Source organism: Pithys albifrons, chromosome 3 (genome assembly GCF_047495875.1).
Source record: "Pithys albifrons albifrons isolate INPA30051 chromosome 3, PitAlb_v1, whole genome shotgun sequence".
Lineage (NCBI taxonomy): Eukaryota > Metazoa > Chordata > Aves > Passeriformes > Thamnophilidae > Pithys > Pithys albifrons.
Genome location: NC_092460.1, coordinates 81,142,939 through 81,168,277, shown reverse-complemented (window position 1 = coordinate 81,168,277; position 25,339 = coordinate 81,142,939). Strand labels below are relative to the sequence as shown.

Below are 25,339 nucleotides of genomic sequence, written 5' to 3'. Positions count from 1 at the left end.
TGGTTTGTAACTGGTGGAGTTGGCAAAGTGTTGCTCTGTACAGCTGCTCTGAGCATTGAATGGGGCATCTCAAATTTCCAAAACCATTATTGAATCTTAATGTGTTACATCCTCACAGGGTGTTGTAATGTTGTTTTATACTGAAATGAATGGAATTATGATGGCATGGGTGACCTATCCAGTTTTTGTCATAGATGGAAGGATGAAGACATTGCAGAAGACAGTTGAACATAAGATGCCTAATGATCATGTGTAGCCAAAATGAGTGGAATTGTGAGATTCGTTGGAAGACGTGGCTGTTTACAGTATTGTTCTGCATGGTGTATGTAGAGCAATTGAATTAATCTTCCAGACTCCCTTTATTGTCAGTGGGTGGAAATGGGCAGTTCCAGGGTACATTTCATCTCCTCCTACAATTTGTACAAAAAAAGGACATTTTTAGTATTGTTTCATTTAGAGTAAGATGTTATTAAGCTTCATCAAACTCTTTTGAATCTTGAATGTCCTCCCTGAATGACTTCGGCATTACCGTGCTGCAGGCACATTTTTCAGAAGTGGAAGCAGACTAACATGGTGTTCTGGCTGATGGCAATTTACAAATGTCACTAATAGCTAAAATATAGTGACCTCAGCTCTCCTTCAGCACCTGTTCAATATCTAGGCCCTGAGGTTTCATTTCACGGCTGTGAATATTTTTGTACTCACAAAAAACCTCTTTTTTTCTGTACAGAAGAGGGTATAAAAATCTCAAAAATTCAGGGCCATTAATGATTAATAATAGACATTTAAAATAAAAAAAAGTTGAAAACATGTTTCCACAGTCAAATTTTATTTCAAGTACTTTTACTCCTTTGCAAGCTTTATTCGTTGGTGGTAAAATGCCAGTTGCAATTGAACAGTCATTAACTTAAAGTTTATTGACTGCAATTTTTTAGCTGCAATTATTTCTATTTTTAATGTGCTATTGCTAATATTCCTCAAAAAATGCTCAGTGATGAAAGAATGCAAAAGAGAAATAAAATGCTAGTTGATATGTTAAAGTTAGTAGTGATAGAACTGAGTGGGTAGTGAAAGTAAAGATGTGAGTGATTTAAGCCCATTACTCTGGGTGACTGTGCAGCATAGTTACTGTTGGGAGTGTAACTCACAATTTGTAATGTTCAAAATTACTGGTGATTCCTTTCTCAGTTCTATTTTCTTATGAGCTTAGCTCATTTCACTGTCTACTGTTCTGTTCCCAAATTATGCTTTCTGCTGAAAGACTGTATAAAGGAAGATGGTATTTGAAATGGCCAGCTGATGCTTTACATTGACAAATGTAGCATGCAAATGGATTTGAAAGCTCAATAAAAAAGGTTCAGTGAACTTTTGCCCAAAACTTGGACAGCATGTAATTGAACAGAAAGTGTACCAAGAACTTTCTGCTGTGGTGAAGACACTCTACTGGAAGAGCACAGCTAGGTCACATTGCTTCCTCTGCCTTCCTCAGTGCAACTCTTCTATGTTTTTGGGTTTGGATCCCAGCACTGGACCCACCAAACAGATCCAGGGCAACACACCTGGATTCAGGAGTGGTGGGTGGCTTTTGTTTTCAGTGTGTGAGGAATAGAAAGTGGTTTACCACTTGGCTGGAATAAATCAAAAGTTACATTAGCTACCTTTGGCATCCCTGAAGTTGTCCACCCCATCTCCATAATGGAGTAAAAGTCTGTTTTGTAGTAATGTTTGGTGGATATCTTGTACAGATGTCATTCCCACTTTGAAGAGCTTCCACATTCATGCTTGTGGACAGTCAGTTCTGAAAGTACCTGCTCTGTCTTTCTAATCCTTTGAGAAGGGGATATCTGCAGAGACAGATTTTAAATCAGAAAGGAGAAGTATACAGAAAAATCCAGGAGAAACAGACTCTTCTTTACTGTTTATTTTGACTTGAATTTATCTTGAAGAATTAGGCACTCTGCTTAGCAGTTGTTTTTTTGTTGTTGTTGTTTGACTTTTTTATTTTTTTCTTTTTTCTTTTCCCCCTCCAAATTTTTTTACTTTTCTAAGAATACAGAAGAATTTTCTGGTGCCAGTGACTAAATAATAGAATGAGATGAAGCCTCCACTGACTTAGGTGAGGGATCGCTAGTAGTTTCAGGAGTAGTTCAGTATGTATCAGGTTTAGGACTAGTAAGTAAATAAAACTGGATATTGTTTTAAAAAATCACACTAGGATTTTTTTCTTTTTAAATAGATAGTTTAAGATTTAAAAGTAATAATAATAAGGCTTCTATGAATTTCTCTGTATAATGATTTCAGAGGTCAAGTCTGTCATCCACTAGAAGTTGAGAGTTTATCAGCAGGTTATAGGTTAATGGGAGGCATTGGCCAAACCATAGGGCAGGAAAGAATAGAAAAATTATATCAATGAGCATTCAAACAAGAATGCTTTTAGCAATTGTCAGTGCATGTGACAGCTGTTGTGCGGGAACCGATTCAAATGTGGTTACATAATTGATTTTTTTATTTCCCCAAAAGAGAAGGAAACACACTTAACAGTGATATATACCACTTAGGTACAATGTAAATGTTACCAGTATGCTATTTAAATTTGAAAACTTAGACTGAGAAATCTAGAATGAGAAATATAAAACTCCTTTACAGGTCTCTTATAAAATGCAAATTTGTCTCAAGGGACCACTGGAACTTAAAGCATAAATATTGTCTGTATTTAGGGAGTTTTAAAAACACATATTACTGAATTGATAGAGCATAACAGTTCCCTTGCTTAGGCAGTATTATGCTCTATCTTGTAATATGTACTTGGGGACATGTAAAATGCTTTATTAAACTTACAGTCCATAACTAGAGCTTTTACATTTTCATGTATATGTTTTTTATTCATGGATTATTGAACCACTAAATCTGAAAAATGTATCCTTATGCCAAAGAATTTTCTTGAGTCTCATTATAAGTCTTTTCACTTTCTATGTAACTACTCCAAATCCTCAAATTTTGAAGATATTCTTCAGAGCTACCTTGTATACAAATGTACATTTAAAAGCAGGGAAGGAAGGAAGTTTCTGTTTACTTTGCATAAAATGCTGTTGTAGTTTGGGATTATTATGTGAATTCTCTCCCCTGCCACTAACTGCCCATGCCAGCAGTTAACAAAAGAAGCAGTTAACTACTGATCACTTGGATGGGGGCAGGTTTGTCTCTTTTGTTTTTTGGGGACATCTTTTTTTCTTAGCTCCGTGGAAGGCAGGAGCGGTGGATGCCGAGGAGAGAAGTGGCTCTGCTGGCACTGCTGGGGCTTCTGGCTGAGCTGCTGCTTTTTTTCTCCTCGCCGTGGCTGTTTCTCCCGGTTCCTGCATCTGGGATCCCGGCCTCTGTTGCAGTCTGACCACCACCTGCACTGACCACCGCCTGCACCGTCACAGCCTGCCCGCCCCGGCTGGGGCAGTGACCCAGGAGAGGGAGAGGTTTGCAGCTGCTTTTGCAGGACACGTGGTGGTTCCCCACTTTCAGCTTTCTTTTTCCTTCATCTGGGACAAGAGACACAGAGTTCATCTGAGAGCTCACCACTCATGTGTCTCGCTGGAGAGGGACTGGGAACTACTGGGAACTCACTCCGCAGCCAGCCGGACTGTGACATTTGACACTGCTTAAGTATAACTTTTCCTCCTGGAGGAAAACCTGCTGGGTTTTGGTTTTGTTTTTTTTTTTTCTTTCTCTTGTGGTGTTGGGGAAGCGGTTTGCACTTTATATATAAAGTGTTTATATATAGCAGTTAAGAACAGTTATCCTTCTATTAAAATGCCTTTTTTCTTAAATTTGATAAAGAGTGGCGTGATTATTGTGGAGAAGGCCCCCTCCCCCGCTTGTGGGTAAACATTTTGGTTTTTTTCCCTCAAACCAAGACAAATGCTTAAAAAAAATCCATGAGGCATTTCTGGGTGGGAGATCTGAATTCTGGGGAGAAAATTCTTGAATGTAGTGTTGCTTATAATCCTGAGGGATATATACAAAACCAAATAAGGTAAATAAATACAAATTTCATTGCAAGAACCCTTTTTTCCTCAAGACTTAGGGTTGGCTTGCTATTTAGAGAGTATCTTACTGCCTACTTTTACATGTCATATTGTTCTTTCCTGCTAGTGAAAAGTTGGCAGAAGTTATAAAACTGTGGTGATTTAAGCACACTATTGTGCCTAGTGATTTCCAGGTATTGGTTTTGGACTGTATTTACCTTCTGTTTTCTTCCAGTGTTATTAGAAATAACTCTAGGGAAGAAGTTGAACTGCAAAGAGCTGAAAAATAGAAAAGTAACATTTCTTCTCTGCGTATCCCAAGGCCCCAAATAAGTGATATTCATAGTACATACAATATCTTTATTGAAACTACTGAAACTACTCATTGCTGTAGTTGAACCAATGACTCTCCTACAAACACATATCCAAGATTTGTTATTCATCTCATGCCTGAAGAGAAATGGGAACTGAGAAAGTGAATGGATATAAGTCTGTGGTCTAGGGTCCAAGATTTTCAGTGCCAAAGTATTTATCTAAAAGATTTCTTACTGGTATTGATTTTACTGACATTATTGATAAAATAACTTTCAGGAAAACAGCAGTGGAATAGTATTTGTGTAACAGAACATCAAGAAGCAAAATAAGTAAAATCACAAAAGGTATCTTTCTTTTTTCCATACGTAAAAAGAATGACTGGTTTAGAGAGTAATAGACGAAGTTTGGAAAGGGAATGATATGTGCTCTAAATATGCATAACTATGTTATTACAGGCAAAAAATCTCTTGTGTGGAAGGAGATAAAGATGTTTCAAATACTATCTGAAAGAAAGGGAATTTATACAAGGCAATTTTTGTAAGAACAGTTTATCCTTTGTTTTTACTTGGTAACATACTTTGTTATGTTAGGAATATTGATTTCCACAAAAAGAAGCTTTAACTTTTTCTGTGATCCTACCTCTCCTTTTTTTGGTTCTCTCTGATTGCTATTATAAAAACATTTCAGATTATTTATTCTGAGGCTTTTCCATGTGTATAAAATTTGTTAAGGAAGAATACAGCCAAGATATATAAAAGTTTATTTTGTTTCTTTCTGACTGAGAAGCGATTTTGCCATCCCTTAGGCAATGAACTGTTTTTTTCTGGCTGGCTTTGCAGGTGTGGTTAATGAACAGAGTCTGAATCCCTTACATTTACCCCAAATCCCTTTTTTAGTTTGTACTGACAAGGAAGCACTGTACAGTGTGTAGTGGTTGGACTGAAACCTTCCACTATAACATCTAATAGGACAATGAGCATTTACCAGGTCACCTGTTGCCTGGGGCTGCTAAATTCAGATCTCAACAGAATCAATTTAGGAAGTCCATTCAGATTGTTTTCTTGAAGCCTCCTTTATATTATGCAAGATATGTATTAAGCACCTATTGTTAATATAGATAAAAAATGCAATGCAAGGTTTGCAGTATCTTTCATTTCAATCTAATGACTGTTTCATCAGTTTTACCATTTTAAATGGGAAAATAATTCCCCTTTTAAGTTAGTATAAATGTTTATTTAAATTTTTTTTGCACCAAATTACTGTTTGGAATAATTGAGTCTTGCTTACAGACAATTTCTTCTGGACATTGCTGAACAATTTATTTAAGACAAGAGTTAACAGAAAGCAGCCCTCATTGTGGTTTATTTTTTTTCTTTCCTTAGAGATTCATAATGTATTTTGAAATGTATTTCATTTATTTAGGTTTGTTTTTACTTAGAATGTTGAGGTGTTTTCTACAAAGTTTACCATCCTTGTAATCTTTCTCCTCTGTATGTATGCCATGCATAGGTAATTTTTTAGGTGTTTTTTTCCCATTGGATAGCTTTTGCTTTAAATACATAGCTTTCATATTCTTAAATCATGCGCAATACCATATTAAAACTGGAAAATGAAAAATCTATAACAGAGAAAGCTCGAAAAATAGTAATAAAATGGGAACGCACATGTGCATACACATAAGTAAAGAAAACAATTAAATGGAAATTTCTTGTCAAAATTAAGTGTAAAATTTTTAAGAACCACAGTCATCAAAAGTGACTTTTCATCTTTGGTAGTAATAGTAAGAATTCCTCCTCCTCCCCCTCCAACTTTTTTTTTTTTACTTGTTTCTATCAGAGCCAGAATCAAAAAAGTTGTTACATCTACATGTCAAGAATCATGACATCTGGAGAAAGACTGAATGCATTATTTCTTGCTGAGAGTATTATACAATAAGGCTTGACTGACATTATGCAAAATCTGAGACACTTTCTAATCAGCTGATTTAATTAAAACAAGATATTTGGTTCTGCATTTCAAACATAGAAGTATATACTGTAAAATGTTATTAGATTGGCTTGAATGACTTGTCATTCTGTTTGCAGATACCTCAAATCAGCTATGCATCTACAGCTCCAGAACTGAGCGATAACACCAGGTATGACTACTTCTCTCGAGTGGTTCCACCAGACTCCTACCAAGCACAGGCCATGGTTGACATCGTGACAGCCCTTGGGTGGAACTACGTCTCAACACTGGCTTCTGAAGGCAACTACGGAGAGAGTGGTGTGGAGGCCTTCACCCAGATCTCCAGAGAAATTGGTATGTTTATCAGGTTTTTTGTTTATAGCTGCCGAGTTGCAGAGCATCACTGAGTTCTGCTTAGGTCTATACAGTGTGATCAGAACACCCATGGTTGCGTTACCTGGACTCAAGTGAATGATTTTGCTTCTCACATGTCTACCAAGATGGTGGTTCTGGCAGTAATTTAAGAAGAAAGGCAAAAAATGCGTGTCTCTTGCCCCTACAGGAAAAAGGGAGCTTCTTCATGAGTTAGGGACAAAAAGCAACCACCAGCTGAATTACAACCAGATTTGAGAGGATGTGATTGATTTGGTTTAGGAAAATTGTAATCCAGTGAGAGCTTCTTTCATGTTTCAATACTGATAAATCTAGGGATTTTAATGTTGATGAATCCTTAAAACAACAAAAAACCCCTCCAAAGTAAAAGACATAACCTTGTTTTTCTTTCACGATGAACTGTACTGTACAAATTATAGGCGTTATTATGGAGAGTATTTTAAGTCCCTTTGATCCTTTTGGTTTTTTTTTAATCACAATACCATAATTATTTTTGGCCTGAAAAAAAATGGCTGTTTCTCTGGAGCAGTGGGTTTTGGACAGCAAGGAATAAGATGATGAGTAGCAGGTGGTTTAAAAGTGGAGTTAGTCTTTCACTAAGTGCAGTGTTAAATGACACACCAAAAAAACAACCCTGCAAACAGTCTCCATGTTCTTCCTCAGAAAGCCTGGATTAATCTACTGGATTTGACTTTCAGGGAATGTACATATGAAGTCTGGTATTTTGAATCAGGTTGGGTGAGAAAATATGATAATATCTCCCACTTTAAATAACTGCATGTGAACATAGAGACTGTCTCAGTCATATGGGAAGGCACATGTGTGTTTCAGGTACTAATGCTTGAACCATAAAGGAAAGTGATTTCTCTCAACAATCTGGCAGTAGAACAAAACTGCAGTGATTCATGCCATTAGGGAACCAGTGTACATAATATCCTCAATAGTTTAACTAATAAATATTCTTTTTCTGTTTTCTGATCAGTGCTGTCAGATTTTAGGTGTTTTCATGGGAGAGACAATCTAACTACAGTACCTTACTTTGATCTGGAGTTAGCAAAGGCATGGATAATTCTTTCACAGTTCATATCTAAAAGAGATGGTTCATCTATTGTAAATAGATTGGCTTCCCCAGAAGCTCACTATGGAGTTCATTGGCTGAAAAAACCACTTTTTCTTGAAACAATCTGCAACACAGCTAGTTCTGCTGAGTTCTGAAAGCAAGCAAATGAAATACAGTGTTCAGGACTTTTTACTGTTTTCCATTTCCAGCAATATGAAACATCTTCAAAGGGTGCAAAAACAACTGCGATTCAACAACTTCATTTGGTGTCAGTTGGATCTTGGTCTGTTCTAGAATAAAAAAGACCATTGTCATCTGATAAATTATTGACATGAATAATATTAAATAAATAAATATTATTAACAGGATTGCGAATCCAAAAGAGTTAAAATTATGAATGGGTGTCCTACACTTTACAAGATCTGTGTAATAAGAAGAAGCATAATAAGCTATGATTTGTGGTTTGATTTATTTATTCAGTTTTTTAAAAAAAATTTTTCCTTTGTGAAATATGTTTTCTACTAGAACACTTGAGTTTGGCAACCTCTGTGCTCACAGCAACTTGCCAACTATTGTGGGTACCAGAGACTCTAATGGCTCTGAAGAAGAAAAGCAGAGGGAGGCAGGGCAGACGAGTAATTTTTATTTCCTAGAAAAATGTTCAAGTAAATAATCAGGTAAATCATATGTAACCACAGGGACAAGATTGATAGCCAGTACAGAATTGTCAAGAACAAATAGTATCAAAGCCATCTAATAATTTTCTTTGACAGGATAACAGATTATAGCTGGAGAAAAAGCAATTGATGTGTCACATCTCTTGAATTTTGTCTTGCGATATAAACTATCACATATATTCTCCTGAGCCAATTTTGGAATTGTGATCCAGGTGAAAATAGCATAGACTGGATGCAGACCTATTTAGAAAACTTTGCTGAGATTCCTGTTTAAATGAAAGAATGCGTTGTGCATTGTTTATGCTGGATCAGGTATGAGCCAATATTTTCGTGTTTAACCTAGATGGATTTGGAATGAGGAATACTGTAAAATCTGGAGGTGGCCTTAATCTCAGAAGGACTAGGAGAATGCTGGAAGATATTCTTAGAGTCCAAATCTGAAGACACAACCTGGAAAAGTAAAAATTTCAGTGACACATGGTAGCCATTGTGCTTCAGCAAGAAGGATCTGGACAATGAGGAATTTACATGGACTGATCAGAAAATACTATTTAAAAACGTGATGCAAGGATGACAGTAAATTGTAACCTGTCTATATTCCTCATGTTTTAATGGAACATACAGGTGGACCTACCACCTGTAAAATAATTTGAGTAATCCTCCAATTTGCCTGTCAGTTTTTAGAACCTCATAACTGAGCAAGGTGGTTAGCCTGAAGAAGAGTTGACTAAGAAGGGAAGGTGTTGGAAAATAATGCTTTCAGTTAGCCTTTTACAGAAAGATAGAAGACCACTTGTTCACCCAAATACAGAGTACGTAAACATAAGTAATGGAATTAGTCTCTAGAAGAAATCTACCTATGTTTGGAGAACGTGCCTTTTAATACGTAAGACAAAGCATTATAGCAGAGTGCCTGGGGACATTTTGTAACCTCCATTGCTAAAGATCTGGGAGAATGTAGTAAACAAACACCTGCCCAGTGATTAGGTAAGCATAGTTACTTCTTTCTTGGGGCTGGAGGGTGGATGGAATGATTTTTTAATGTCCATTTCAGCCTGATTCAATTCTTCTCTGTCCTCAGACTTTTCACCTGAACCATAGGGCTGGAAATGCTTTTAAAATGGAAAGTTTGAATAGCATTTAACTATGAGGTCTGAGACTATGGAGTTTACATAGGTTTGCAACAGTCATCATACAGTGTAAGACTGCACATAACAGCAAAACTTATGAGCTCTGTGTTAATAGATTTTGTGTTGAGAACCTAATTAAGATACTGTTCCCCTTGAGCAGCTGGCATACAAATGCATGGGACAGCTCAAATCCTTGCTGAGTACTTTACATCCCCTTTGAGATAAGTAGCCAACAACAGGAAGCAAAATGAATGTGAAGATCAGTATAATGAAAAGCAAAAAACTTGAAGAAAGGATGTGAAAGATATTGATATATTAATTTCTGAAAAAAAATCAGTGCATGAGAGGACATATGAGGTAACAGAATTGAAAATATAATTAGGAAAGCTTATTTTTGATTTATTGTTTGTTTTTTTCTGAAGTTGAGAAAGAGGTAGGGTTTTACATATTTTTAAAATAGAGATTAATTTAATGTACTTACATTTTAATGTAATTTTTTGTTGTGAGCTTCACTCTTTCCCTCCAATTTCCAGTTTGATTGGTCCTCTGTTCAACTTCTATTTCTTGATCAGTAACAGAAGCAGAAGGGAAGAAACAGGCTCCCAAATGAAATGTGGAATACTGAAAAGGTCAAAGTGGTGCCACCCTGACATGTCACCAAATATATGACATATCAAAATCTCCTCTTATTTTAATGACAAAGATTCTGTCTGGGACAAAGCATAGCTGGAAATTAAATATTTTACATGACAATGATTGGAAGGAGATTAAGGAATGGTCCTTGTTCCAACTCATTCTTCCATGCAATATTTTTTGGAGACAGTGATTAAAATTTATAGAATTTTCTACTTCCATTAAAAAGTCAATCAATGATATTAGTGTATAATCATTTTGACATTGTGATCAAATAATTTTGGTACATTGACCAAAGAAATTAATTCATGCAAATTGCTTAAGAATTTAAGCATTAAACTGAAACTTGACTCACCAATAAAAACTAAAATATGGGGGGAAAAAAGCACATTTTACTAAGTCCTCATTTAAGTGTGATGCTAAATATTGGTCTTTTATTTGCTTTCCTGTTAATTATCTTTGACAAAATAAATGATTCAAAATACAAAAGCATTTGATTCAGACAAATCTCTTTGGGTTCAGAATACTTGCTCAGTTAGTGCAATGTTTGTACTGGAAAGTGTAATGAATGAAATGCTACATGACAGATTTTATTCACCACTGTTGGTCAACTACTGATAGGTACTGGCAGTGAAACACTTATGAAACTACTAGAAGAAGAGGCAAAATGGTAAAGCCAGGGAACTGAGCTGGTCATTTGGAATAGGTGAGAAACTTGAGCATTACTTGGCCTCTTTTTGCTTGTTTATTGATTTTCTGTGTCTTTTCAGAGGTGTAAAGAAGAGAGCAAAGAGCATTTAGGACCAGATCTTTGAATGAGGCAAAATGACATAACTTCATGGTAGCTTTACCCCAGAAAAGAATAATGTACTTCATATCAGCGTGTGTCCTTGAATACCTGTTTTTAGGAACAGGGTTCTGTAGTTTCACCTCCTCCTTTTATACTGATATATTACAGTTAACAGCATTTTTCTGAGGAGTTTCCACAGGTACTTTATGAGCTTTCATAATATTTTATCATGGCATTGACACTGAAAACTATATATTTAATGATAACAAATACATATGCTGAATGAAGTTTTATTTAAATTATTTTGGCCTTCTATATAGGCAGCTATATTTTGTTTACATAGGGAATGGTTGGTGTATACTTTGATGTAGTTTTTAAATCATCTTTGTCTCATCAGCTCTTTTAGTGTATTTAGAGTTGTGCATTGTACCTCCTGTTTTCTCCAGGTTACTGGATTTCTTCTTACAGAATCACAGAATAGTTAAGGTTGGAAGGGACCTCTCGAGATCATCTAGTCCAACCCTCCTGCCAAGGCAGGGTTGCCTAGAACAGGTTATGCAGGAGTGAGTCCAGGTGGATTTGGAATGTCTCCAGAGAGGGAGAATTACCTTTAACAACTTTTGAAATTCTAAAATTTTCAATGGGTAATGTGAAAGTTTATTGGGAATTGGTGAGGGAGGTTTGGGCAGGAAAATAAAATTTAAAGGATATAACTTTTTCTCTCCACTTAGTCATTGATAATTTGGAAATAAGATGGATTGCTTTAAGATTAGTTCATATTTTGTAAAGTAAGCTGATGAATAGATTTCCCTTCCATCCCCAAGTTGTTATTTCATAGAAGATTAAAACATGAAGATGGAAGAAATACAATACATGAAATATAACCTTTTCTCCAGAGATATTTCTCCTTTAATGGCTGTTTTCAAGCTTAACAAATTAATTTTCCTAACTAATACCTAACAAAGGGTAAACAATTTAATTCAATTTCAAGTTTTACTTTTATATTTATGAAGGTAAATTCTAGTGATAGCACTGTATTTCAAGCTGCAAGCTGTAATTAATAATAATATGATATAATTGGTTACAGGAGCTTCAAAGTGATGTATGAAAAATTAGAAAATCAGATGCTTGGTGTAGTAATATTGCAAAAGCTTGAAAATTATTCCAGCAGTTTTTAATATTTGTGCCAATTAGTACCTGATAAAGAACAGTGTAATTTCTAAGAATGTAAAATGAAGGACCATTTTAATTTCTCTCAGTTGTGATAATCAATGTGATATTCTTTAGCTATAATTATTTTTTCTCTATCATTTTAGAGAAGTATCTTGGAGCAGTAAGCTTACTGTCTTGGTATGCTCTCTGACCCTCCAGAAATTGTTGGGAGAGGAACTTTAATAATTCTTGAGAGATTTCTTCTTCAGTCAAATAGTTGAGACACTTTTTAAATGTTCTGCAGAAAGCTCTCTAGTTATAGTGCTGTAAGTACTACAGAAGTCATTGGACTATGACTTTTTTCTTCTTTTTACTTCTTGTGAACATCAGATGTTTGCTTTGATTATGAACACAAATTGAAAGAATAATAAACATCTCCAGTAAGGTTTTATTTCAGCAGTGCTTTTAGTGCAATGGCTTGTTTGTAGCCATTGCAAAACTTTTAACTTAATCATGATATCTAGTTCAAGTTTTTAAATGTAAAAATACAAACAAAATTCTAGAAGTATTGACACTAATTTTAAGAAAACAATCTTATTAGATTAAAAATTAGATTCAACAGAAGTGCTTTTATTGAAATATGGTATTCATAATGAACATGCATTTTCATGATGAAAACTGATTTTTCAAACAAGGAGCTCTTTGCAGCTGTTGTTGGGGATTATAAATTTCAGTATCTATAAACTAAAGTCACTAGTTTTAGAGAAACCATTTCAAATAAGATGTAAGGTGTACTTTTTAATATTAGAGATGAAAAAAACATTTAAAAATACTAAGGGATACTGATTTATTATTTGAAGATTAAATAATTAAGTGAAATCTTTCTAAAAGGAAGTACAGTACAAAATGTTGGGCCAGATTTAGAAATCACTACTTAAACTATAGTCTGTACTATGCTTGAGACATCTGTGATTATAAGAAATTTTTTCTGGCCATATAAATTGTTATTAAAATTTCTGAAATAAAAAGTAGGATAAGTATATAGGTTTGAATGTGATGACAGCAATGAAATTTCTCAAGTGCTGTTGTTCTGTGTATTAGTATGTATACCACTGAGCCTTTAGCTTCTCATAGATCCTGTGTCTCTCTTTTGCTAGAAGGAGTCTAATAGCAAATAATTCACATATAATCAAAAAGCTCCTGTGAAAGCAAAGGAAATTTCTGAATCAAAATGTAGTCATTCTGGTTGTTTATGCATAAATTTCACACAGTCCCATTAAGAGGAGATTGATTTTAATTGCTAATCCCAGTGAATATTCTTGGGTCAAGTAAAAGTATTTCAGAAGGGGATGCTAGAAGGGAAAGCATCAAGGAGACACAGTACGATTCGCAGTCTGAATAAAGCTACCCATATTTGGTTTTGCATTATAATTTTGTTGTGGTGCAAGACAGAGGGCTATGGGAAATAAACTATCTTCTTTTCCATGGTGGTTGTGTTTAATTTGTGTAATAAAAAAAAATCTATTAATATAAGACCCAGAATCTTCACAGTTTCTGCCATAAGTGAGGTTATTTTTTCCTCCTTTATCAAGAACTGAGTTCCTTTGTCGTTTTTTTTTTTAACATAAACTTCTGTTATTTGTCATTTCATCAGAAAGCTTGTTTTCACAAAAGGTCCAGCCAAGCACCTTTTGTAGTGCAGTGGTGTGAATGATGTGAGTCTAGCTGTAACTGGGGTTTGAATAGGCAGACTATGGCCCCACCTTGATCAGAGTCCATGTGAGTGAACTTTGTCAACAGAACACTTAATGGTGGGAACTGTGATCCAGGTGAAAATAGCATAGACTGGATGCAGACCTATTTAGAAAACTTTGCTGAGCTTCCTGTTTAAATGAAAGAATACATTGTGTGCTATTTGATAGTTGTTTATGCTGGATCAGGTACTAGACAATATTTTTGTGTTTAACCTAGATGGATTTGGAATGAGGAATACTGTAAAATCTGGAGGCGGCCTTAATCTCAGAAGGACTAGGAGGGTACTGGGAGATATTCTTAGAGTCCAAATCTGAAGACACAGTCTGGAAAAGTAAAAGTTTCAGTGTCACATGCTAGGCATTATGCTTCAGCAAGAAGGATCTGTACAAAGAGGAATTGAGATGGACTGATCAGAAAATACTATTTAAAAACATGATGCAAGGATGACAGTAAATTATAACCTGTCTATATTCCTCATGTTTTAATGGAACATGCAGATGGGCATGCAGAGACTTTTGTAAGGAGAGCTTGTATTTAAGGCCATCATCTGAGTAAGGGTAACAGCAAGGACTGTGATGACATGGGGTTGGGCTGTATTTACATAGTTCTTTTGTTAACATGTCAAAGGGTATTGTATTGTAATCTTATGTTCCTGTCAGGAAGAATTGTTTCTCATGTCACAGAGTATTCTGAGTCAGAAGGGACCCACAAGGATCAAGTCCAACTCTTAGGTGAATGGCCTGTACAGGGATCGAACCCACAACCTTATGTTATTAGCACCATGCTCTAACCAACTGAGCTACTCTCAGGTTTTGCTGGTTGGACTCAGCAGTCTCATTCACATTAAGAAGGTACATACAAATTCTTGAGGCTCTTGAGTTTGCTGAGAAAATTTCACTTACCTCTCTGTATGTTCTTTTGTCTTTCTAGTAATTTTAAATGTTTAGCATTTTTTTCCACCTTGTTTTCTTCCTGGAGAATTATACCTTTTAAAAATCATGTGTGAGAAATGCCTCATAATTGATATTAGCAATATACTCTTAGTATCACTCTTTTGTGATCTGTGGCTGCAGTTAAAGCAATGAAACACTGGAAGTGTCAGACTGAGTCAAACACTGGGAGTCTGTATCTTGTTTCCAGTGGTGGCCTCAATACATCGAAGAGAAAGATATCACAATGTTACTTAGTCACTGGCAGAATTACTTATCAAGAAGTGTTTTGTAACCCCAGGTATTTAGTGGTTGATGCTTATGTTGCCTGAAGCATGAAAATTTATATCCATTATAGTTTCTTCTTGTTATCATTTTAACCTCACTCATTAAATGTTCTCTTATTTGGATGCTACAAATGGTATGTAGGAGAATCCAGTTAACCTCCTTCATAGTGTGCCTTCTTATGTATCTTAACTCTGGGTTAGAAGATATGGAGTAATTGCCATTTAATGGTTTCTGTTGTCAGTTTCTAAATCTTTTCTTTCATTTATATCTCTGTTAAGATGTGTAGCCATGACTGAACACTCCAAGTAAAGCCTTACTATTGATTTATGTAGTGTCATTGTAATCTCATTTTTATTCTCAGCCCTATTTTTTATACCTCCTGACAAATTGTAAGTTTTTTCTGTTGGCTGCTGGGTATCAAGCAAATTATTTCCAAAAGCAATCTGCTCTGACACTCAAAGTGTATTAACAAATAGCTACTGCTGATTTAGAACTCAATGATGTGTGTGAACAATTCCAGGTATACCTGCTAGTCGGTGCTGCCTGGTATTTGTCAATAGTCAATATTTTTCTATGACAAATGTGTTTATCTAACTTTGTGAGTACTCTGTCTCCTCACTCTGCTCTTGTTTATTGCAAATAATTTTATGCCATTTTCAAATTTTCCAATCTTTCTGTTCAATACTCTCCCTCTCCTTTCGAAGAGCATTGTATTATACAAATCAAACCTCGTAGACATTTCTAGAGCACATGTTTTCAAGTGCTGAATTTTGACTGTTTCTTTCTATTTTTGTTTTTCACTGGTTTTGGTCCTCAGAAATCCCTTCTCTCTCCCTACTTCCCAATTTCTGCCTATTCATCCCAAGTTCCTAAAGGTTTCTGAAAACTCTGTTCTGAACTTTAATGTTTTTATATGCAAGGGTGATATATCTGTTTTGGTAGTAACTGCTATTGCGTGCTACCTAGGTACTAATAAGAGCAGAATGCAGAGATATTTGAAGTTATCTTATAAGTATGTCTTATGTAACTATATCCCCCTCCTGAATGCATTTATTCTTCAAGGTCCTTTAAATTATGTAGGATCATACAGTCTGTTACTGAGCCAGTGGTGCTGATGGTTTGAGGGTAAAGGTTAGTAACTTTTCTGTTAAATTCTTGTTATCATCCAAATGTACATGAAGCCACTGACTCAGTCACATAGTCCGTGTAACAGGGAACTCAAGTCTTTCAAGTATTAGATTAGCCATAAAAGAAACTTGGAATTTCTCTTTCCTTAGAACTTTTGAGAACTGATAGTTTCACTATGAATTGAGACAGAAGAAAATTGCATTATGTTTTTTGTACATACTTCTGCATTACAGCTGAAGCATGTTTTATTCAGATTTCAGTATAATTTTATTTTTAAAACTATAAAATAAATGGAAAATAAGTGTTTCATCTTATGGCTTTGCCATTATGCCTTCCGATACTAAAAAGAAAAAATGAAAAATACTTCTGAAACTTTATGTTCAAGATTTTTCATGAATTTTGTGTAAATGGTAGTATCTTTCAGAAAAAAATGATCATAAAGATCAATGCTACACAAGAATCATCTTTTCTTCCTTCCTTCGGCTAAATTATGTTAATAAATGGTTTATGTACATGATATATAGTCTACTTCCCTGGACAGTTCTACCAAGATCTGGTAAGCTGTTAAAGCAGACAGTCTTGTTTTTTTTTTCTCTGAAGAGAAAGTAGAGAAAGAAAACAACCATTCATCATTCTGTATGGTTATATAACATATGTTAATTTATGCACATTATTATGTACTGTACTGTGACATATCATCCACCTGAACAGTACGTGAATGGTAGTAGGAGATGCCCACTATCTTTCTTCCTTTATATTATGGTAAATTTCAATGTGTTCTAGGCCTTATCGGTGGGATTTTCAGTTCTCATTTTACTTCTTTATGACTTTCCCTATTTCTTCTACTCTTTTCTCCCCCACACCCCCAATACAGAAGTATCCAGGGCCTGCTTGTCACTGGCTGATATTTTTAATATACCACACTACTACAAGACGCTTGAACTTTGCTCATCTGCTTGATGTAGAAGGGCTGAATGAGTTGAGTATTAAAATACTGACAATATTCTTGCAAGATTAAAAGCAAAGAATGTCTGATTAGAAATGTGAAAGAGACATTCCTGTCTTTATTTTATTTATTTTCTTTCTGTCATTGAAGGGCAGGGGGTCATGTTGTACTCTGAGTCACAGTAACCGCATGTTTATTATTAAACTTGCAGTGGGGTGGCTTAGTAACAGCTGTCTCATGAGTCTGCAATTTCAGATTGAGGTAGTAGATACTGTAGTCAGCTACAAGTCATTCTCTCAATTCTGCTACCTAATGAACTGTCCACAGAGCTTCAGAGAATTCTGTTCAAAGAATAATATTTCAAAGAACTGCTATTACTTATTTCAGAAAAAAATAGGTATATGTGTTTGCTTCACTAGTAGTTTGAAAGACTCCTACATTGAATTTTTTTCTGTTATAAATACATGATTTTTATGCAAATTTCAAGCTGTGATACAACACCACTTTAAATTAGGGTAGCAGAAACACGCATATTTTGAATCATCACAGCTTACAAAAAAAGATTTTTTTTTTTCTTGCTGAAAAATAAACTGGTAGGTCAAAGCTCTCTCCTCTCAAAGACAGAGTTTTCTATGATGGAAATAATGTTGCTTGTTCTTCAACTTTCTTCAATATAGAATGATTAGTGACTTTTCATCACTTTTTAGAGGAAATTGAAATAGAAATAATTGTTTTAAATGCTGACATTCTAGCAAAAATGGCAGTTTGTTTTTAACATTGTTAATAAAAGCAGGATATTTTGACTAGACAATTAATCAAGAGAATGACTCAGAAAACAATACCCTTTAGTAGCAGAGGTGTCATGCAGATAAATCCTATGTGCTGCTGTGGCTGTATGCGTCCCAAAAACTTCCTGCCATGTACATCCTGAGCATTCTATACAGCAGCATACAGAAATGCAGAATACCCTTTACATGCCTTCATAAGTCATCTTCACCTTGGGCTGCTTTCCAAAGTACTGTGATTGGAATGTCATAGAGAGAGGAACAAAATTTCAAACTCCTTGCAAACACAAGAACAAGAGAGTTGTAGATTTCAAAATTGAGGACTTACTCCATTGAAGTGCATGCACCTATGGAATTTGTAAATGTTTGGGGAGGGAGAGCTAAGAAAAATAAAACTATCCCAACACCTCAATGATTCCTGCAAACATTTATGTTGGAAATGTTTTACTGTCATTAGGTGATCCATGGCATCTGTCTGATGTCATTAATCCTTATGGATGTAAATGCTCTCTAAAGTAAGATCAACCATCTCTGTTTTCAGGAATACCAAGTCAGGATCTCCTTTCTTTTCCAAAATGAGAACCAAAAGTCTGAACTAAACTTGCAGATGAAATTCATTGGCGTTTTTTTAGGGATTCCTATTTTCCTTTTTACTTAATTTCTTTACTTTGACATGGGTAAGTGACTATTTACCTTCTGCATGGCCTACTTTCTTTAAAACAGCTTGCAAATCCCACAACATCTTAGGCCCCAGAAGGATGAGAGACATTGGTATTGTGTAGTCCCAGGAAATAAACAGCCTTCATTCTATGAAAGTTTAGGCTCGAGTTTGGTGTGAGTACCACAAACCTCCATTTTTGTGGTAGAATGGGAAGCTATATAACTCATTAGAGCCGGACCAGATCTTCAGTGCTGTCCCTTTGCAGGTTTCCTGTGGATGAGAGAAATACAGAACAAATCTGTAAGCCAGAGACCCTGTTTGCCACTACGCTCAGACAGTAGCCAGATGAAGGCAGTACTTCTGCATATGCTCTGCCAAATGTATTGTCACACATTTTGCTGGCATATTGGATTTGCTGTGAGATGCATTACAATGTTTGCTAAGGCCAGTAAATGGAGTTATATGATTGTAAGTATTTTACCCAACATGTTAATGCACTTAATGAAGTGCAGATAATCACACTGCTCAATTTAAAAGAATTGTCAAACCTCATAATTAATTCCATTATATTGTAGTATTTTATGGATTTTATGGATTAAAGAGCTTATTTAGGAGGTAGAAATATTATTTAATTTTGATTAAAGTATTTTAATTATTTAATGTCTTTAATTTTTTCCCCCAATCATTTATTTTGTAAAGTATAATGTCCCTTTCACAGAATTGAGATGTTAAAGCTAATCTTAAGACATTCTTTCTGTTGCTAAAACATATGCAAAATGATTTTTTTTTTCTTTTTCCTCCAGTTAAGTTCAAAGAATTTGTCTGAATAATAAAAAAGTAACCTACAGAATTATATTGGTGGCACAAAATTTTACAGACGTAGTTATGGGTTTACTGTAGGTAATGGGCATTTCAGGATTAAGTCTCTTCCCTGTTTTGATATTTTTGTTAATCAGATGTACATAAGTTGGCAATGATGTGTGTACAGAGGCTTTTAAAGTCATGGAACTCTGAAGATGATTTTCTTCCCATGTGGACCTTCATAGAGTCTGAACACAGCATGAGCTCCAGGGAGGAGGATTTCATGTGATGACAAATGTTCAGTTGGAATGTAGAATGACTTCTCAGAAAGCAATAATAATGGCCAGTTTTCCACAATAATGTCCGTGAAAATGTAAGTTTCATTAATTAGGGTCAGTTTAACTAGCGTTGCCTTAGGTTTCTTTGTTTTCATGTGACAATTACAAAGGAGACAACTTTTAAAAGGATATTTGGATGTGTTCAGGAAATATGTTAGCGATGGAAGGGCATCGGTTCCCATATGTGCACTTGCCACAGGCATTGCAAGCTTGTGACAAGCCCCTTTGGGCTATCTACACCTCAAGTGCTTCTCAGTGGGTAAAGGCATTCAAGGACTTCTGTGCTGGCTAGAGGTGGATTCTGTTTTCTTCTAAATAACTCTTTCTGCTCATTTGTTATGTCACTTTTTATACAGGCATAGAAAACCTTGCGTAAGTGAAAGATTATGTACATGCTTAAATAGTAAACTACATTGTGTTCAAATGCTTTTTTTCCCTAGTACAATTACAGAGTCTACACAGAAAAAAAAAACAGGGAAAATGAGAAATGAAAGAAGAGGAAGAAAGAATATAAACAAAGGGGGAAAATGCTAAGTGGATTTCCTCTGTTATCTGTTATCAAACTTTAGTTTACATTATGTTCTGCCTAATAAAGTGCTTAAGAAAATACAGTTATGTTTTGTTAGGACGTGATACTTTAGGCAATGCAATATGTTGCTGAACAGGGAAGTAAGCCTCTGAATTCTGCCCAGTTTGGTTTAATTTGTGCACAGAAAGGGAAGGAAAACAAACCAAGTTTCAAGAATGGCCCTTGAGCAGTTTATAAAAGGGACTTCAGTGCATTTGCTTGAGACTGTGGATTCTGACTCAGGAACACAGATCATCTTTTTGCACTCTGTGTTGGTCTTGGCATTTGATTAGGCTCAGAGTTGGAACAGTTGTGCAGGCTCCATGTTTGAGTTGAGCTTTGCTTCCATCTGCCCCATCAAATCATCATTTTTTGCTCAAGCAGTTTACCACTTCTTTTGGATAGTATTACGATTGATGACTCTGTAATTTTATTCCATTTTAAATGGATTTATTCAAATGAAATTGCAAGTCTTTAGTAAATGTTTCTTTTGATGAGGCACAAAGTCCTTATGCTCTACCTCACTCTGTCTTATATAACAGGGATGAAATACATCCATAAATACTGTTTTTTCACTCCAGTTCTGAGATATAATTTTCAAATGTAACTAAGAATGTGGATGTTCTAGCTTGGAAAGTGTGTTTTATCCTAAATCACTGTTTCAATTAGAAAAGCTTACTGTTGAAACAGTAAAGCTTTACAGATTATAGGGCATATCAGATATGACTGGTTTTGTTTTAGTTTTGGTTAATTAATTAAAATACCCAGAACATAGACCATAAAAAGGTTAACACAATATCAAACATCTACCTCTGCAAATGAGCTCAAATCTTAGCTATTAGTGCAAAAGATCCTTTGTTGTTTCCAAACATCCTATCAGAAGGTATTCCAGTATTACGAGGTCTTCACCATTCACCATTTTAGCAGCGTATGCCACGTGCAGTTGTGAACCTTGTGAGAGAGTTTACATAGTGCTGTTTCTTTTGCTTATCCAACAGTGTTAATTCTTTGCAGCACTGAATTTCCCACCATTCTAATTCATTCTTTTCCATGTGTGTGAATAAATAGATTTTAGGCAATGAAGGAATACACATAAGATTGATGCCACTCATGAGATATCAAGATGAGCCTCAGCCCATCCCTAATTAATTTTGCAATCAGCTGAAATCATTGTTCCTTACTAAACGAGATAGAAAATATCACAGAGGCAATGTGAGTGGATGGAGAGTGAGAACCTGTAATTTGTGTATTAAAGTAATCCTAATACCAATGAATCTGCAGGACCAGGGTAATGGATACAACAAAAAATACTAAAATGACATACATTTAGCTATCTTTTGCATTTAATATAAGTTCATTATAAAAATTAATATTCGGCTTAATCTCTTGATTTTTGATTGATGGTATGCAACAAGAGGAACACAGTTATTAAAGCAAAACAACTTTTGACAGGCGGAAACAAACCTGATATTTGTCTGTCCATTTCAGACTTAAGAAAACAAAGGAAGTAAAGGTGTCTTGTGGACTTGCACTATTTTAATACCTTAAGCTTGTTGCCAGAAGTTAGTTACTTCTCTTTAATTTTAGGCACAACATCCTGTGCTATGTTTTCCAAGAAATGAGACGTTCCCATGTTTACAGGGGTTTTTATTGATTGTGTTTAGTTGCAGAAATTAAGGTGTGTATGCATACAAAAAAGTGGTGGCAATGGAGAGCTAAATTAATGGTGCTTGTATAAAAGCAGAGACACAGATCATAGTCCCAAAGCTGAGTATTACGTATACCATATGCTACCACAAGATCTTTATGGTGGGGAAAAAAAATTAATGTGCCATAACTTGCTCATGACAATCTTTCACACTAAGAAAAAGAGATAAAAGGGAAAACAAGAGTTGTGGTTTCTTGATGAGACACAGGAATTAAGGATGAAGAATAGAGAATCAATTCTGTAGTATGCCATGAGTTGTATTACTTCCATCTGGTTGGAGCCCCAGATGGCCTTCCAGCTGTCATTTTTTCCCAACTTAACTCTTAGACACCGCAATTCATTCCTTTGGAATTTCCTGCTGGAGGCTTTTGTCTGTAAGCATGTCATGTCCTCAACTCTCCATAAGTCCTTGGAGAAGTCTGAAACAGTGGCTGTGATCAGGAGGATGATTTACATCAGCTGAGGCTGTCGTAATCACGGCCAACTCTTGCACTGGACTATGGAGTTACTGTAGGACCAGTGGATGCTGATTTTTGATGTGTGAATGACCTTCCCAGGCTGACTGCAGCCAGAACCTACGTGGGTGGGAGGGTGTTACCTGTAGGGTTTGCATGTGGCTGAGCCACATGTACACTCAGAGAAGGCAGAAAAACTAATAATTATTTGGGGAAATTAACTCAAGTGGTGTCTTTATCTTGAGATCTCTAAGGCTGAGGGTAGCGGGTGTGCAGTCTTAGACCAACATTCTGAGATATACACATAAACCCCCAATTTTGGTATGTTCAGAACCTTATTTGGCTGAAAATAAAAGAATACGAATGTACATTTATTTTCTTAAAGCATGCCTTTAAAAAAGTAGCTGTTTAAAAAGGATTTCTATTATGAGCAAAGAATCACATCTGCATTCAGTCCTTTGTTAATTAGCAACTCTTAGTTTCATCAAATAAGAGTACTCAAAACTGGGTGCAAAGTTAAAGGGGATTGGGTGAGGGTGAGTCGGCAAACATCCAATAAGAACAGAATCTTGGAAAGAGGAGGGAGGTCTGAGACTAAGGCTTTGAAACTTGGACGCGATTGGGCAACGGCAGGGGCAGAGTGGATTACTGACAACTGGATAGCCAGTGGGAAGCACTCATCAAATGACAGGGGAACTGACCAATGGGAACCCAGAGACTGGGGCAGAACAGGCAGAAAGGGCAGGCACATTGCCAGTGGATATGCTGGCAGAGGGGCACAGAGAGGAGCCCCTTGGGTGGGGTCACCTCGTCCTGGGAGATGGCCTCAGTGCCTCAGTGTCCGTCCTGAGCCACCAGGGATAAGCCGCAGGGGGAACACACGGGAGGGAGTGAACGTGGTGGGGGCAGAAACCCTGAAAGAGGGTACAGAACCTTTCTGAACTCAAAACCATACAGAGAAAATGTATTAACTTTAAACTCAAACAACAAGTCTCTCATATATGTGGCTAGTAGAATTCAGGGTGCCTTTCAGCACTGTCCTTCTCTAAGGTCCATTTCACAGCATTTACCACAGTAGGAGAATGAGATCTTCTGTATTTTTCTATTGACTGTCTGAGGTCTCTGAAGAAGTAATTTAAGTGGACTGAGAGGTCCCTATTTGGGCCCAGACACTTAAAATTTCAATCAGACAGTGCCTAACTTAATCATCTCATTAGCAAGATTGTATTTCATCCCATGTGTGTTCTGTGCCAATAGAAGAACTCTTGTAGGAAGGAAATCAGGGAGTTTTGATCAATCCATTATTTAATATTGTGAAACACAGACACCATTTCATTTAAGGGGCATGATAGCAAGTGTCTGAATTTTTCTTGTAAAAGAAGTCAGTGAAATTTAATTATGATTAAAGTAATTACCCAGAATTCACAAAACATAAGAGCCTTAATGCAGCTGAGGGAGGTCTCATGAAAGGTCCAGATAGCTCAGGTCTGTCTGTGGCAAAGGCTTTTTGCAGAAGAAAAACTCTAAGGAAAAGGATGCATGTGGAAAGTGATTCACCAGGATTTCCTAGACCATGAAATGTAGCTGGACTGTTTTATTTAACAGCCATTTGATCAATCTGTGCTCCCTGAATTCATTTTTTTTTTGTAGGAGCCTGAGAGCATATAAAAGGTTGTGGGATTTTCCAAACTGCAAATATCTCTGGTTCTGAACATTGAAGGAAAAAGAATTTCAGTGAGCAGAGGCATAATATAGTCTTGTTAGCTATGGCTTGGTATTTCATGGTTGAATTGGGTAGGAACTTTGATTAAAGTTTTATCTGTTGTTGTAGAATTGGAAACGACTGTCCTGTGTGGAGGCTGTGGCACAGAAAAAACTGAGATTAGCCTTTCCACAAGTGAGACCACTAAGTGAATCTCTTGTCTCTGATGAGCCTTGTGCTTTCACAAAAGATGAATGTACTTAATAAGCTTTTGGACCTGTGTCTCTCTGTCAAATTTTGTAAAACTGTGGAAAAAGCTGGTAGACCTCTTGCATATGCCAGAAAAATGGGTGCATTCATTCACACAGAATATCATAGTATTATTGCTTAGGTTTTTTCTTTAGTAAACAAAAAAAAAGTCTAGAATGTGCAAAGCATGCCGATAATATGGTCAAAACTCGATTTGGGTTGTTAAATGAATGGCCTCTTATTTAACTCCTTGCTATTGTAGTAAATACTGTACTCCTTGAAGGCAATTATTGAAGATAAAAAGGGGAAAAAGTGTGTTTCCAAAATTATATCTCCCCTCAAAGAAACAATACGGGCATCATGTGAAGGCTTGATTTATAAGAAACAATCAGTGCCTACAATTTTCACACATGGCAATATTTACCTTTCATATAGTATTTGTGCATTCGGAACTCATTGTTGCATACTGTAAATATCACAGTAACTGTAAGTACTGTGTGTGGTAAATGTCAAGATTTTAATTGCAGCTACTAAGCCATAGGCTTCTTATTACTTGTTTGGAAGAAGCATGTAATGAGCATCTCCCCAGGATGTTACGTGATGAAGGGATTCTTCAGCACAGTTTACCTGGTTTTGCTCTATGAGTGAAGTGGTTAGTGTGTAGCTTTAGGCTGTTAAAAGCAGAACCTGAGAAAAGGCAAAAGAAGAAATGTGTTTCTGTGATAGTGTCTCTTCCACATACACAGTAATTTAATATCACCACAGTCAAATAAATTGTCAGTGCCATAATGTGCTTTTTGCCTAGATGCTGCCTAACCTTTGCAGGATATAAATAAAGAGACCATTGTCAAAGACTGCAACTGGAAACAAACAGTGAAGGAATTTAACTCCCCACACTATTTTCAGCTGGTTT

General features: G+C 36.0%; 1 protein-coding gene across 1 annotated transcript in view; it reads left to right on the top strand.

Moving 5' to 3' along the window:
- GRM8 (glutamate metabotropic receptor 8) overlaps window positions 1–25,339 on the top strand; it is a 340,790-nt gene that overhangs the window by 59,027 nt on the left and 256,424 nt on the right. The window contains exon 3 of the mRNA XM_071550012.1: window positions 6,416–6,632. Within this exon, the coding sequence (XP_071406113.1) occupies window positions 6,416–6,632 (217 nt within the window). The remainder of the gene's footprint in view (window positions 1–6,415; window positions 6,633–25,339) is intronic.